The sequence below is a fragment of the Danio aesculapii genome, unplaced genomic scaffold (assembly GCF_903798145.1).
Source record: "Danio aesculapii unplaced genomic scaffold, fDanAes4.1, whole genome shotgun sequence".
NCBI classification, from domain to species: Eukaryota; Metazoa; Chordata; class Actinopteri; order Cypriniformes; family Danionidae; genus Danio; species Danio aesculapii.
This window is the reverse complement of record NW_026613689.1, coordinates 38,676-56,501: the sequence shown is the minus strand read 5'-3', so window position 1 is coordinate 56,501 and position 17,826 is coordinate 38,676. Positions and strand designations below refer to the sequence as shown.

The 17,826-nt window shown below is 30.1% G+C and overlaps 1 protein-coding gene across 1 annotated transcript; it reads left to right on the top strand.

Annotated features, from left to right (window-relative positions):
* Positions 1-2,223: 2,223 nt before the first annotated feature.
* On the top strand, positions 2,224-17,588 carry LOC130220198 (prolyl 4-hydroxylase subunit alpha-1-like; the record flags this gene model as incomplete). Its single annotated transcript, XM_056452574.1, has 10 exons — positions 2,224-2,482; positions 4,147-4,349; positions 4,435-4,611; positions 6,900-6,970; positions 15,141-15,240; positions 15,341-15,394; positions 15,913-15,978; positions 16,135-16,203; positions 16,778-16,874; positions 16,978-17,588. Coding segments are annotated over 10 exons (1,167 nt in total), but the record flags the coding sequence as incomplete, so codon positions are not given.
* Between the last annotated feature and the right edge of the window lie 238 nt (positions 17,589-17,826).

The following is a 17,826-nucleotide window of genomic DNA, read 5'->3' as shown; positions in this document are numbered from 1 at the left end:
CACATTATTTCTGATTGCAAAGCACAAATTTGAGGTTTGTAGGTTCAGCATGATTATCATAGAGTCAATATTCTACCTCATTTGGTCATGCTTGATGGTCAATGTTTTACATTCTGAAATTTGGAGAAAGGTGTGAAGGTAATCTTAAGGTCACAAGACCCTTTGTTCATTTGGTCGTTCGTTGAGCGCAACAGGAGAAAAACAAAAAAATAACCCATTTCTTACAGAAGTCTGTGGCATTTGTTAAAAAACACCATTAATTAATTAATTTATCTAGTTGTTTACACATAGAAGCTTTATGTGTTTTAAAAGGGGCAATCAGATTTAATCGGGACTTAATTTTAATCAGTTCAATTCCATTCAAGTTTATTTGTATAGCGCTTAGCACAGTAATTAAATTGTGAACTAAAATGTAATCTGTTTGTTCAAACTCAGAAAATGTGAAATGTTTCCTGCAAGCATGTGATAAAAGTGAAACATTAATCTCTCCTAGTGATGCAGGAAGACAATCTTTTAAACGCTTTCTAGCTGCACGTTTTCACCCACTGTGTGACTGCAGCAGTTGCCATATTTGCCAGCTCACTGTAACCGCTAATGTGTAATATAGGGATAAATACAGTTTGAACCCAAAGATGACCAGTCTGTCAGATGCAGAAGATCCGGAGTCAGAGATTCAAATAAATAAAGTTGAGGATAGTTTGCACTTTTATCAGCAGAAGCCAGCTTCAACACTCGCAATGAGTTCATAGGTCGCTCTGCATACAATCACAAATTAACAACAATTATATTCTCACATAACGTCAATGTGTCAAACATGTATGTGTTTTAACCTGATTGGTTAAAGCACAGATAGACTTAGACAATTTCCACGTAGGTGCGTGCGTACAACAATATCTCAATATCTCAAGCATACAAACATCAGACATCTACTAGGCTGTTTAGAGCTGACCCCAGACCTGTGAAAGGATCCACAATCGAATAGAACACACACACACTCAAAGTACAATCTGTAGAGTCTGTACAGTCTGTATTAAAACTGCTTAATAACCGGAATGATCTACATTCAGGCTGCTATATTCTCACTACACAAAGTCTATTTTGAATGAAAGGAAAATCACTTTAAACAGAATTAACACATAGTAATAATATTAAAATCACTTTAGACAGCATTAACACATAGCAATACACATAGGAAAACAATCATCAAGCCCTTCATTTCCGCTCGAGGTCTCCTCTGACCTGGTTTGGTGTCTCCTGAAAATATTTACAAAGAGACAGGCAAATGCGCTGAACATTCTTTTATTAAGGAATGTGTTAACTTCATTCATTAGTCGAAATCATTTCAAGATTAAATACTGATTCAAATACTCGTATGAATAAAGTAATGAGAAAAAGGATAAACATTGATCCTTTCTGGGATGGATTTGAAGACAGAAATCAGACACCATCAGTAATGTAATGTTAGTAATGTTGTTGGATGAACCAAACAACATAAAAATCTCCATAGACTCCCGACATCAAATTTTTTTCATCTCAGTGAAAATGTTATTTTTAAATGCATCTCTGAAGTAAAGTTATGTTTTTGCTATCAGATAGAATTTGTTTTGATAGCGGAGAGTTGCTTAAATGCATGTCAATTTGATCATTATGGCCATTTAATGTAGAAATGCTCAGAACTCTTTTGTCAGGGTGCTGTAGTACAATGAGTTTTATTTTAACAAAGTAAAAAAATGGTAATTCTAATGTTATTTTTTGAAGGAGGTGTGCTGAAGAATGTTGTTATATTTGGATAAAATATTTTGTACACCAGACTGATTCAATAAAAAGGCTCTTATGGTCTACACTAAAGGGAACATGTACTTGTTATGATTGATTCTTTTACTTTTTTCTTTTCGTTTGTGTCTGAGAACACAGCACAATTTAGTTTGTGTCTTTTATGTTTGTATTTGTTTTTAAATGTGAAACTTTTTGTTTTACTATTCCTGGTAAAATAAAGGATAAATGTAAAAAAATAAGAAAATAATCTTCATATCTAAAAAAAACACTTATTTCTTCAAAAATTCGACAATATTAAATTGTTTTTTTTCTGAATGTGTTTAGTAACGTTAAACCCATTTAAATGTGTATCTTTAGTGGCAGATGAGTATTTAGGAAGTTAATCCATTTGTCCATAATGTGCAGACAGTTCAAGCAAATCTTGTGAACGTATGACCGTTTTAATAGAGGCTGTTTGTGACGTCAGGTGTTGTGCACAAGAGCCGGATGACGGTGGAGGACTGCTATGAGCTGGGGAAGATTGCATACTCTGATGCGGATTACTATCACACTGAGCTCTGGATGGCTCAGGCTCTCTCACAGCTGGATGAAGGAGAGGAATCACCTATAGACAAGGTCACAGTCATGGACTACCTGAGTTATGCCATCTACCAGCAGGGGGAACTAGACCGAGCCCTCGAACTCACCAAGAGGATGCTGAAGCTCGGTATAAACTAATTATAATCATATACTCGTTCATTCATTCATTTTCTTTTCGGCTCACTCCATTTATTAATCAGGGGTTGCCACAGCGGAATGAACCACCAACTTATCCAGGATAACTTTTACGCAGCGGAAGCCTTTCCAGCTGTAACCCATCTTTGGGAAACACCTATACAATCTCATTCACACATATACACTATGGACAATGTGTTTGGACTGTGGGGTAAACTGGAGCACCCGGAAAAAACCCACGCGAACATGGGGAGAACATGCAAACTCAACACAGAAATGCCAACTGACCCAGCCGAGACTCGAACCAGCCACCCTGACACCAAAATCATATACTAAGACAGTTAAAGAGATAGTTCACCCAAACATGAAAATCATTTACTCGCTCTTGATTTGTTCCAAACCCTCCAGTTTGAGGGTTTTTTTATTCTGTTGAACACAAAAGAAGGTATTTTGTAGAATGTTGGAAACCTTTAACCATAGTATTTGTTTATCCTACTATAATGTCAAATGTTACAGGTTTCCAACATTCTTCAAAATATCTTTTCTTGTCTACAACAGAACAAAAAAAAATCTCAAACTGATTTTATTCAAGTTAAGTGTTTGAGATTTTTGGTGTTTTTGATATATTTTTTTTTTTGGACTTTTGCTTAAATATTTTTAGTTTTTTAGTTTTTTTACTTACTATTGTTGTTTTACTTTTTTATTTTAGACAGGGTTCTAATAGTTCACTAAAACTAAAGGTTAAAATCTAGTTTAAAAATGTATTGAAACTTATTCATTCATTCATTCATTCATTTTCTTTCGGCTTAGTCCCTTATTTATCAGTGGAATGAACCACCAACTATTCCAGCATATGTTTTATGCAGGAATTGCCCTTCCAGCTGCAACCCAGCACTGGGAAACACACATACACACTAATATGCTATGTCACACACTAACATATACTGTCACCTACACCACGTGCCTTTGGACTGGGGGGGGAAACTGGAGCACCCAGAGGAAACCCGCGGGAACACGGGGAGGCAAACTCCACAGGGGAGTTTGATTGGGGAGGCCAACTGGTCCAGCCAGGACTCGAACCAGCAACCTTCTTGCTGTGCCACCCATAAATCTATATAAATAAAATATAGAATTCAAAGACAAATTTAAGAAATGAATGGGATAACTTGTATAGCTTAATAAGCCATTGTTACACCTGGCTTATGTTACACCTGGCTCAAAGATGTAACATTAAGGGAGACGACACCGCGAAATAAAGTCAAACATAATATTTATTAAAACACAATTAAAATGAACATAATCAAAACATCAGTAACCGTTTGTTCAATCAGTGTGAAAGGCAAGTGACTGGATGCGGTAAGTGTCGTCAGTGCTAGTGCGTGAATGCAAAACATAACATAAAGCCCAAATTGGAGTGCAGCTCTGGCCAACTGCCCAAACAATGACTGAACAGCTGCCTCACTGACTCTCGCACTGTGTTTATATAAGGGCGATGACGAGCATCAGGTGCGCCAAGTCACACCCCAACCTACAACAGGCAAAAACAAACCAAAACAGTGCATTCCTAACACCATAAACACAGAGAAGTGATGACTAGTGATGACACTAAACTATATTTTCCTAATGTAAAAATGCCTTTGTGTGTGTAAATTTCAGACCCCAATCACCACAGGGCCAATGGGAACCTAAAGTACTTTGAGTTCCAGCTGGAGAAGCAGAGAAAAGCTGAGGATGAGAAAAAAGAGGAAGATAAAAAAAGAGTGCTGGACAAGCGTGATGCTCAAAGGGAGCGCTCCAAAGATCCTTTGCCAGAAAGGAAGAAATATGAAATGCTGTGCAGAGGAGAGGGAATAAAACTGGTGAGCAGAGAGATACTTTATTTCCCCCTACTTTTTACTCTCTGCATATTTGGTATTTTTTTTTATTATAATTTTTTTCTTCCAGACGCCTCGTAGACAAAGCCGCCTGTTTTGCCGTTACTCCAACAATAACCGTCATCCACGTCTGCTTTTGGCTCCGGTGAAGCAGGAAGATGAGTGGGACCGGCCGTGGATCGTCCGTTATCATGAAATCATCTCTGATAGTGAGATCGAGACCGTGAAGGAGATGGCAAAACCCAGAGTGAGTTCAGATTCAGAATATACATTGTGCTTTGTGGAGTATTCACTTGTCATTCTTTTAACGTTTCTTGTTAGAATTAGTTTATTTAATTGTTGTTTTTTTCATGCTAGCAGTTTAGTTTTTATTTGAATTATGTCAGACAGTGTCAGATAATGATTTTAGTATCTACTTTTGTAGATTTGATTGTAGTTTTCTTTTAGTCTGAAGCTATTTCTTTGTATAATATATTTAATATATGAAGAGTTCAGATGCAAAACCCTCTAAATCCATCAGACCTCTTTTTTTGTAAATGAGTATTTTCTATCAGGCTCCTCTGATTAGATTCAGACGTTTCATTTTATAGATAATGAAAAGGTTATTAGCTAGTAAATAAAATCACTTTTTTTCAGAAATGTCACTTTAGAAAATTCATTAGTTTTTAACAAGGTAGATCCACTTTTTTTTTTTTCAACCAGCTAAACCCACTTGTGCCTTTTCTGCAAAAACCTCCACATATTGTGACAAGATGGTGTATTTAGTTGAAAAATCACTAAAGCTGCAATTAGAAATTACTTTAACAAGCATAAAACGCATTACACAAACCACCTAAAATTAAAAATACATAAACCTGTCAAGTAAATGGCGGTTCATTCTGCAGTGGTAACCCCTGATAAAGCAGGGAGTATAAGAAAAATAAATTAATGAAATCTGTCAAGTAAGTGTATTAATCAACAACAGAAAATAGACATTAATTACATCTTAACATTGTTGTCATTTCTGATATTTGAGATTTAGATTTGATTTAAGTAGAACAATGTAAACATTGTAAAATAAGCTTGTTAGATTCAAATAATGTAGTGTAAAAACTTTGTGAAACATCAATATCTCTGCATTGTCCATTAATAAAAAAGTAATAAAATGTATTGAATTAATAAAAATAATGTATAGTTGTATAAAAATAATGTATAAAAATAGCTTACATTAGCAAATAAAACACAAGGTAGGCATACTGGGCAGAAAGGGGATGTCTCCCAGACACTTTTAGAAGCTCTCATTCATTCTCACCATACTCAACTCTTGGTCTCTTTTTCGTCTCTTGTTTATCCTCATAGCATCAATGTGGGATAAAAGAACAGCATCTTAATTTCTTCGTTCGTGAAGCACAGTTGCTGTTTATGTATAATAAATCAGACTCCTTCACAGTAGCGTCACTGTGCAAAAAAACATTATGAATACACTTCCGACTGTACAGTGTGTTTTCTTTTTCTTATAATGCACAGTTTTTTTTTGGTAAGGGATGTTTTCATTTGACATTCACTGACTGTTGGACAGGCTCATGCAGTTTATTAACTCCATTTTTTAAAATCTAAATTGAAAATGGAATAAAACTGTCTCCTCATAAAAGCCGACGTATCAGCCGTTACGTTGAAAACATATGATTCGATTTGCGCCTTCTGATTGGTTCTCAGGACATATCGGCTTTTGCTGTCAAAGGCAAGTCGCGTTTGGAGGCTTTTGGAAACAAACAGTTATTTCTGAACGGGCTGACACTGGGATTTAGATGATTTGAAGCAAAAATGTTTGTTGAACATGTACTACGTGCCTAAAGCATTCACTCAATGTCATTATCTCATTTTTGGCAGAAGTGGCGTTTAGCGGCTTTTGCATCTGAACTCTTCATATATTTATAGTTTTTTTTGTTAGTTTTTTTTTAAAATTACACTAGTTTTATTATTATTATTATTATTATTATTATTATGTGTAATATTATGTATATTTTAAATATTAAAAAAGTTTTTACTGTATATTTGAGCAAATGCATTGTCGGTGAGCAGAAAAACAAATGTGGTAAATAAAATGCTGCATTCACATGTATCTGAAATATCCTGTTTCCTCTTAAAAAGTGCTTTACCCCCTTATTTGTCCCTTTTTTTTCTTGGGAAATCTCAATGAAGCCAAAAATGAATATTACAATTAATTGACAACTATTTTATCATTCACCATGCTATCTATATATAGGCTGTACGTTTCAGTCAATACAAGCTAATTGCACCGCTTAAATAATAGCTATCGTGGGGAAACAATTGGCATTAACAATAGCAATCTTTGTGCCCTGTTTTTGACCCACCTTCCTCAAAATCATCTTATATTTTTCAAGTAGTAAATACAACTTGAAGTGCCGTCCATGTCCAAATTCCAATAAGGAAACTTGTGTTAAAGATATTTCTGATAGGATGTGAATGCAGCTGAAGTGAGGGGTTGGAGGTGGTGTACAGGAGCCTGAGTGTAATGCTTATGTGGCTCCTCAGCTCCGTAGGGCTACTATATCCAATCCCATCACGGGCGTGCTCGAGACCGCCCCCTACAGGATCAGCAAGAGGTAAGGAAATGAGTGCTATAGAATACAGCCAATAAAATGAGCTGTCGTGTCCTGACTGACTGCTACAAATCTGAAAACTCCTTGGCAGAAACTATAAAAAGCGCTGCAAAACACTGTTGAATTAATTGGTTGTCAAATTTGTAATACGACATTCAAACTAAAGAGATATATGAAAGTGCATATTGAGTTTTGAAAGTATTAACAAAATACATTATAGAATGGAATGTGTTATATGTCATGTTGACAGGCACTGTCTGTGACTAACTTGGTAAACACGCATTCAAAAAGACATTGCTTTCATGCTGAGGAGTTGTCCGTCCGGCCTTATGACTGTGTGTCATAGGGTGGTGGATAAGATTTAGAAAGAAAGAGTAAGAAATGCTCTAGTTTTTACTTTTTCTTGAAGTTGTCATGTTGTCTGTTCAGACGACTTGAACAGGGACAGAGTGATTGGAAATTCAGTGGTGGACATTTATTGCATCATCTTTTACTTTAATACATTTCATGCAAATATGCTGTTCCTTGTTATGATGTGAACAAGCCAATTGTATACAGTTAAGTCGTTTCCGTCGATCCTAATGAACTTGCTGGTTCAAATGAACCGATCAGGGGTGCGTTTCCCAAACAAAGACGTAACTCACAGCTGAACTATCATAGTATGATGCATCGTTTAGGAAAAGAACAATGTAGTGATGAGTGTTTACCAAAATTCATAGTTTCTGTCGCAGATCCATCGTTTGAAGCACGTTAGTAAAACACCCACAATGATGCTCTAAACGGGGTGGAGTAACAAGTTCGTTAGAGAAGAACCCCATATTTTCTTTGTGCAAATTATATTGTTTTACACACACACACACACACACAGACACACACACACACGCTTAAAAAAATCCAATGTTAGTTTTGTTAAAACATGCACTTGGTTTCCATATTAATTAAAATATATATAAATGGCACATATAGGGCCTATGTTTTCTTTACAAATATTATTGAGAATATTACATATTCTATTCTAAAACATAAAATCACTTATAAAAGCTGACACGTATTCTAATATCATATATAAATGATATAACTAAATAAATAAATAATGAGGTTATTAATTAAGAAATTTAATTTAATATTTATTATTTATGGGAAATGAAAAAAAATCCTACTTCAATAATAATATTAATGATGATGAAGTTGATGATTATTATTATTAAGTAGGATGTTGTTTGTTTATTTTTTGAAAAGTCTACTTCTACAATTTGATATGCAAACGACTGCAGAAACCACTGTATATGACATGCAAACCATTTCATATACAGTACTGATACTTAATAAATAACCTACAATAAATTAAAAGCATTAACGTATGCTATATATTTCTGTTTTCACAAGCTTTGGAGACGAAAAGTAAATTCGCTTTTAAATAATAGGTCACCTATAGCTTTTGTCATGAACCATGACTGTTTTCAAAATTGCATCAATGTTTTCAAAGTGCACTGCGAAGGGAGCGCAATTGTAAACTTCAAGATCGCTAAAACTGAACTGTAAAACCACTTTGAAAGCAAATGACACCGTAAAGTGATGACTTTAATGCTTTTTTAAAACAATCATTCCAAGTTTAAATCTTAGAATGTTCGAAACGAATAGGGCATAGGGGGTGATAACTGGGAATAGAACATAGCCAGGAACTATGCTTCTAACTACAGCTCTAGAGGTGTAGTTGCAAGTGTACAAGTTTGTGACGCAGTTTGCAAATGTTCGTTGGATCAATGGATTCGGGAAAAGCCAAACCAACGAACTATGTTTGTAACGACATAACTTGCACCTTTAGTTGGCTAACCATGGTTTTTCGACAACGCACCCCAGAGTGAGTCTCTAGATAATGATTCACTGATTCAAATGATCTGGGGAGAACAATGGTTTGGAATGCACCATCTAATATTAAAACAACCATATTGAAGTGTTCCAAACCAAAGTGCTCAGAACTGGCTACTTCAAAGGGCCCTCCGGAATTAAGGATTTCAAGAAGTACAACTGATGTTCACTTCAGGCCCCCTTGATTCTTTGAGCAGGGAATTAGTTTTTTGTTGCACACTGTGTAGGATTCGAAAGGGATCATCCGCTAGCATTAATCCCTTTAAAGGTGTCACTCCGGAGAGTAAATCCTTTGAAGGAATTAGGGATAAGCCTATCTGAATAGAAAACTGTTTTACTCCCCAGTTAACGACTCACTGATTCAAGTGATCCAGTCAAAGCGAGACTGCGTTCCACCCCAATTTTAGACTCACACTTGACATCTTCCCTTATCAATTTTACCTTGGGGGACACCCCGCCACCATTTTAAAGTGCGTTCCACTTCATCAAGTCAAAGAAGGAAGCTTGCATATCACGGACATACCCTCGATTTTGACAGAGGGAGCGAGTCAGCTTCATATGGCCACTCCAGCACCAAATGTCTCAGAATGCTGAACAGTTTAGTTCCAAAGTGCTCAAGGGTTTAGGGCATTCCATTTAAACTCATTCAGAAGTTCCACCATTAATGGACACTTGTGTAATGTAATCAATAATGCACATCCAATGGAACGAGATGGAGAGAAGTTATCAAGTGAAGAGCATAAAAAAATTAGACTGGAATGCAGCCCGAGTTTCTCTCAACAATTCACTGATTAAAATGATTCATTTGGGGCAAGTCTGTAGTTAACGACTCTCTGATTCATTGACTCTGAGCAAATGATCTGCACAAGTACTTGACTCCTGTACTTCATCCACCACTGTTGAAATTACAATTAGAAAGTTTAGCATTTTGTTATTCAAGAATTTGTGGAGTCAATCCTAATTTCAAATTGTCCATCGTTTCTGTCCCTGTTTATTACATGGCTTCAGTTCAGAAAATGACAGTAAAGTGACCTTTCTCTTCTCTCTTTTTCCCCTTTCTCTCTGCACTTCCTCCGTCCATGTCTTTTGTGTGTTGTTCTTGCTCCTCTTCCATCCTCTGCCGTCTTTGTTTTTGCCGTGTGTAATGCTGAATAGCTAAAGCGAGCCACTGTGCACGATCCCATTACGGGAAAACTCACCACTGCCCAGTACAGAGTCTCCAAGAGGTAAGGGATCAAAAAGGCAAAATTCAAAAACATCCAATCCAAAACCACCACCATTATCATCATCTAAAGAGAGCCCTCTGTGAAATGTAGATTCATACTGTGTGCTAATATTCATACTGGATCAAGCCCAGGAATCCAACATTCACTTTTAGCTGAAAGCTTGCTGACCCACTTTTTTTTGCAAGCCACAGATGTTGGAGTCTTTCTTCTGCCACAGTTCTCTTAATATTTATATCTGAAGTATTGATAAATAAATAGTTTAATAAGTAATAGCTACAGAACAGTGCTTGGGTTTTAGTTTCCACATGATCAGCCGTTTGAGTCTGTGCGCTAAATAACTTTTGAAAATAGTTCTATACTTAGTTGGGTTGTCTCACTCTCATTTCCACCCACAGCAGAGCGGTTTAACTTCTCCTAGTCATTATGAGTGTATGTTTGAGGACAGACTGGGTGGTGTCTCTAGAAAGTTCAGGCCTCCTCTCACACCAAAAGCTATTATTGTGTCACCTTGTGAGCTTAAGACGTCTAAAAGTTAGTTGAGAATACATAAATTAAAAGGAATTGTGTATGCAGTACACTTTATTTAAGGTTTTAGGTCAATGTGTTTTATTATATCTTTTATTCAGATCAAAATTGTAAAAAGTGAAATAGAAATTAAGATGCATTTAATTGAATATTAAATTCTTTAAAAGTGATTGAATGTATTCATAATGTAAAATGTATCATAAGAGCTTGCGTATAGAAAATATTAAGCATGCTAATGATTTCAGCATTGATAGTAATAAGTAATCATTATATTATGTAAAAATGCTGAAAATTCTGCTTTGCCATTACATGAAAAACTGTATATATAATATAACATAATATAATATAATATAATATAAAATAATATAATATAACATAACATAATATAACATAATATAATATAATATAATATAATATAATATAATATAATATAATATAATATAACATAACATAATATAATATAATATAACATAATATAATATAATATAAAATAATATAATATAATATAATATAACATAATATAATATAACATAATATAATATAACATAACATAATATAATATAAAATAATATAATATAATATAATATAATATAATATAATATAACATAACATAATATAAAATAACATAACATAATATAATATAATATAATATAATATAATATAATATAATATAAAATAATATAATATAATATAATATAATATAATATAACATAACATAACATAATATAAAATAATATAATATAATATAATATAATATAACATAACATAATATAAAATAACATAACATAATATAATATAAAATAATATAATATAATATAATATAATATAATATAATATAATATAATATAACATAACATAATATAAAATAATATAATATAATATAATATAATATAATATAACATAACATAACATAACATAACATAACATAACATAACATAACATAACATAACATAACATAACATAACATAACATAACATAACATAACATAACATAACATAAAATAACATAATATAATATAATATAATATAATATAATATAATATAATATAAAATAACATAACATAATATAATATAATATAATATAAAATAATATAATATAATATAATATAATATAATATAATATAATATAAAATAATATAAAATAACATAACATAATATAACATAACATAACATAATATAACATAATATAATATAATATAATATAATATAACATAATATAACATAATATAATATAACATAATATAATATAATATAAAATAATATAATATAATATAAAATAATATAATATAATATAATATAAAATAATATAATATAATATAATATAATATAACATAACATAACATAATATAAAATAATATAATATAATATAATATAATATAATATAATATAATATAATATAATATAATATAATATAAAATAATATAATATAATATAATATAACATAATATAATATAACATAATATAATATAAAATAATATAATATAATATAATATAATATAATATAATATAATATAATATAACATAACATAACATAATATAATATAATATAATATAATATAATATAATATAATATAAAATAATATAATATAATATAACATAACATAACATAATATAAAATAATATAATATAATATAATATAATATAATATAATATAATATAATATAATATAATATAACATAACATAACATAACATAATATAAAATAATATAATATAATATAATATAATATAATATAATATAATATAATATAAAATAATATAATATAATATAACATAACATAACATAATATAAAATAATATAATATAATATAATATAATATAATATAATATAATATAATATAATATAACATAACATAACATAATATAAAATAACATAATATAATATAATATAATATAATATAATATAATATAATATAATATAATATAACATAACATAACATAATATAAAATAACATAATATAATATGAAATAATATAATATAATATAAAATAATATAATATAATATAATATAATATAATATAATATAATATAATATAATATAATATAATATAATATAATATAAAATATAATATAAAATAATATAATATAACATAACATAATATAACATAACATAACATAATATAACATAATATAATATAATATAATATAATATAATATAACATAATATAACATAATATAATATAACATAATATAATATAATATAAAATAATATAATATAATATAAAATAATATAATATAATATAATATAAAATAATATAATATAATATAATATAATATAACATAACATAACATAATATAAAATAATATAATATAATATAATATAATATAATATAATATAATATAATATAATATAATATAAAATAATATAATATAAAATAATATAACATAATATAATATAACATAATATAATATAACATAATATAATATAAAATAATATAATATAATATAATATAATATAATATAATATAAAATAATATAATATAATATAACATAACATAACATAATATAATATAATATAATATAATATAATATAATATAATATAATATAATATAAAATAATATAATATAATATAACATAACATAACATAATATAAAATAATATAATATAATATAATATAATATAATATAATATAATATAATATAATATAATATAATATAATATAACATAACATAACATAACATAATATAAAATAATATAATATAATATAATATAATATAATATAATATAATATAAAATAATATAATATAATATAACATAACATAACATAATATAAAATAATATAATATAATATAATATAATATAATATAATATAATATAATATAATATAATATAATATAATATAACATAACATAACATAATATAAAATAACATAATATAATATAATATAATATAATATAATATAATATAATATAATATAATATAATATAATATAACATAACATAACATAATATAAAATAACATAATATAATATGAAATAATATAATATAATATAAAATAATATAATATAATATAATATAATATAATATAATATAATATAATATAATATAATATAATATAATATAATATAATATAATATAAAATATAATATAAAATAATATAATATAACATAACATAATATAATATAATGATAAAAATAAAAGAATAAAGTTGTAACAATATGAGATTACATTCTAAATATCTTGAAAATAATGTCAAAATTATGAGAAAAAAAGAGATAGCAATATAAGCTTAAAACCAGGATATTTTGTTAAACAAGAATAATGAAAATAAGACATAATGAAATGTTAACTTTCTGCAAATATTCATATTGACACTATGGGCTCAATGCACAGCTAGAGTTTTAAAGCCAACGAAAAACTTCTGGCGAAAGTTTGTGACTTTTCAATTTCACAAGGTTGTTTTTACATCTCGATGTTGTAATGTAATTACAAAACATTCAGTTAAATAGACTTAAGCAATTATTTAGTTGTTCAAACATAAAACGAGATGAAAGACCGTTGTAACCACTAGCGCCCATCTGTAGCAACAGGCTAGTACACAAATTCCATTGAAAATACTGGGGTAAAATAAACTGTCATATTTTAAAGACATGGCGGGGGGAAATGGAATTTAATGCAGTGCTTGTTAACCGATCTGAGACCCATTTTATATGGAATATCTATCAGGCAGTGAAGATCGCTGATTTTTAAAGAAATCAGATCTTTAACGTGACAATTTTGTAATGGAAAGACAGTTCACCAGAAGCCTTCGGGCTGCCTGGATGAAAATTAAAAGTCTATGTGCATATAGCCCATTTTCTTTGACTGCAGACTTTATTCTCCAAATATTTGAACTAACGTTTTACAATGCTGTTTTTGTTCCTGTTATCTTGTTTTTTGTATATAGCAGTAATATGCCACCATAAAATATATAAAAAATAGTTTTTACTGTATATTTGAGCAAACACAGAGTTGCTGAGCAGAAAAACAACTCTTTCAAATAATTAAAATGACAAACCCAAACTTCTAGAAAAAATAGAGTATACTAAATGCCATTCATATAATTGTAAAAACCTGGAGATGTCAGTTAGCAGTGACTTTAGTGAAAACATTGTATGTGAGGAAACAAAATTTTTTCGCATGAATGTTTTAATTCAGTTTGGTGTTTCCAATAGCTTAGGGGTCTCTCTATCTCTCTCTCCCTCTCTATCTCAAACATACACACTTTCAATGAGATCAGTGTTGCTGAATTTCTTTCCTCAAATTTCTTTCCTCATATTCTCTATGAACCCATCTACTGTAAGCTTCTTTTTGCTGACCGCTGTCAATTTTCACCTTTTAATTCGTCTTTCCACTCATCAGCCTGTCCACCTTTAATCACAATCAGACATTTTCACGTTCATATTACCTAATTACGATACTTGTTTTGGTTCATATTCCAAATTGTCTAATGAAGTGAAAATGCCTGATTCATGTGCATGTTGTAGCATGGGATTTATGTCAAATGATATCAAATGCTTTTGCAGTTATTTGTTTCACTTTTCCACAATCACCACTCTGTTTCTCTCTCATTTTAGCGCTTGGCTGTCTGGATATGAACATTCTACCATTGAAAGGATTAACCAGCGTATTGAGGATGTAACAGGTCTGGAAATGGACACAGCAGAAGAGCTGCAGGTAAACCAGCCAATCAGATGCTTTTAGTCTGATGACCAATCCACAAGTTGTAATGATGATCTGTTAAATAAGTTTGTCATATTCAATGTTTTCATCTCAGGTTGCAAATTATGGTGTTGGTGGTCAGTACGAACCTCATTTTGACTTTGGAAGGGTGAGTTACTGTGTCCTTTATTCAGTGATTAATAAAATGTATATACTTTGAATCAGCAGTGTTAATAAACCGTTATTAAAGTATTAATCAAATGTGTATATAAAAATTAAACGTTCAAAGGTTTAGATACAAATAATTTTGGTTGCGTTAAATTTAAAAACTTGATGATTTTCTTTTTAAATATTTATAATATTACATAATAATATAATATACATTGATAGTATTTTATATGATAGATTTAGAATGATTTCTTAAAATGTCTCATTAATGCTGTAGTAATAGCAGTTGGAATTTCATCTTTGCTAATGTTTTAAATTGTATTAACATTTCACCATACTACTTTTTTCCCTGTATATTGTAAATAAATAAATGCAGCTTTCATAAGAATTAAATAACATTTAAACAAATAGACAAAAAATGTGCCCTCCCTAAACTTTTCACTGGTTTAGCTTGTGTTTTATTTGATTTAATTTTGTTTACTTATTATGTCACCTTGTGCTTTTATACTGTACATATAGAAAGATGAACCAGATGCCTTTAAAGAACTGGGTACAGGAAACAGAATTGCCACTTGGCTCTTTTACGTGAGTAACATGTCTCTCACATACAGTCATTTTAGTTTTTCTCATTTAGATCCACTACATGTCTGGTTTTAAAATTAAACATACTTCAAATTCTTCCAACAATATGTCAAATAAAAATAGAAATTCATTGTTCTGATAACTTTTATTGGGTTGCAGATGAGTGACGTTTCAGCAGGGGGCGCTACAGTCTTCCCTGATGTAGGAGCAGCAGTGTGGCCTAAAAAGGTAAAATGCACGGGTATACGTGGGGTCTTAAAGTCTTAAATCTCAAAAGCTCAATTTTAGGCCTTAAAAAGTCTCAAATCTACTGAAATATTGTGTTGTAGGTCTTAACTTCTTTAACAGGTTTTAATTTTCTTTTGTTCACGTATAGCTTCCCAATCTGGCCATTAACACTCAATCACCAACAATCCCAATCGCAGTAACTTTTTATTTAAAACAAGCATTTTAACTCTATTTACCATCATGTTTTTATTACTTTTCTTACAGTAACATTTGTTTAAAAGTTCTCCGTTTATTTACTGCTGAGGATACTGACGTGATCTATATTTTTTATTATTAAATGTATTCAATTATAATCATTCTTTGATAGGGCAAGTAAAAATATTTTCCAATTGGGATATTCAGAAAAAATCCTTCGCATTTAACCCTGCATAAGTCTAAAATTTCCTTCATAATGGTCTTAAATTTAATATGGTGAAAGCTGCAGAAACCCTGATATATAACGAGGTCTCGTTTTTCTTTATCTATGAACTATTTTGATCATTTTAATATTAACTCTCTTATTGTTCTCTTTCAGGGTACAGCTGTATTCTGGTATAACCTTTTTGCTAGTGGAGAAGGAGATTACAGCACAAGACATGCTGCATGTCCAGTATTAGTGGGCAACAAATGGGGTGAGGATTGATTTAGTTAGTTGTCTACAAAGTGGAATGCTAACCAATTAGCATCAAACTAATTTTTTACTTGTTTTCTATATTTCGACTTCTTTTCCTCCAGTATCGAACAAATGGATACACGAAAGAGGTCAAGAATTCAGACGGCCCTGTGCATTATCTGAAGTGGAATGATCACTTTATCGCAATTTCTTTTTAGTGTCAGTATGGGACGTGTGTCTGAGCAAGGAGTGAATGTTCAATCTATGCATTGCATTTGTTGTTGTGCCTTTCTGCCTAAATAATCATGATGTGGTCAGGATATCCACTGATTGTTCAAACCATGACTATGCATAGATCCAATCAAGCGTTTTTATTTTATTTGAGTTATTTATTTATGGTTGAATTTTGACTTTGTGTGTTTCGTTTGCATTTCCCGGCTAATCTTACACTCCAAAATACCTCCGTTTTGAGACGTTACTTGTGTATTTCATGAAAACCACTGAACACTTCATACAACTTAATATAATTGTCATCATAGCAAACTGCAAGACCAAAAACATGTTACAAACAATGTTTCATGAATCCCTGAAACATTTAAAGAATTACCAGAGTATTTTCTTACATCCTGTTACATCCTGAGGCAAATGCAACTTTTGTCTTTTTCTCTTTTATGTGTGTGAATGGAAATGTTTTAAGGTTGAGTTTTCTACAGAAATAAATTCTACACCATCAGTTTCAGTAGTCTTTTTTTGGCTCACTTTTTATAAAATCGGACAAAACTGTGAAATGTTAAACAGTGCTCTTGAGGTTATTCACTTTTAGCAACATGTCATGATTGTCTGACTGATTAATTCATCTTTTGTTTCAAAACATTAGCAGTGTAACAATTTGAGTGAATTTAAGTTAACTGACAATAACTTCGTTCTCCACAAGACTGGACAACCTAAAACTCAAACATTTTTCAGCTTCA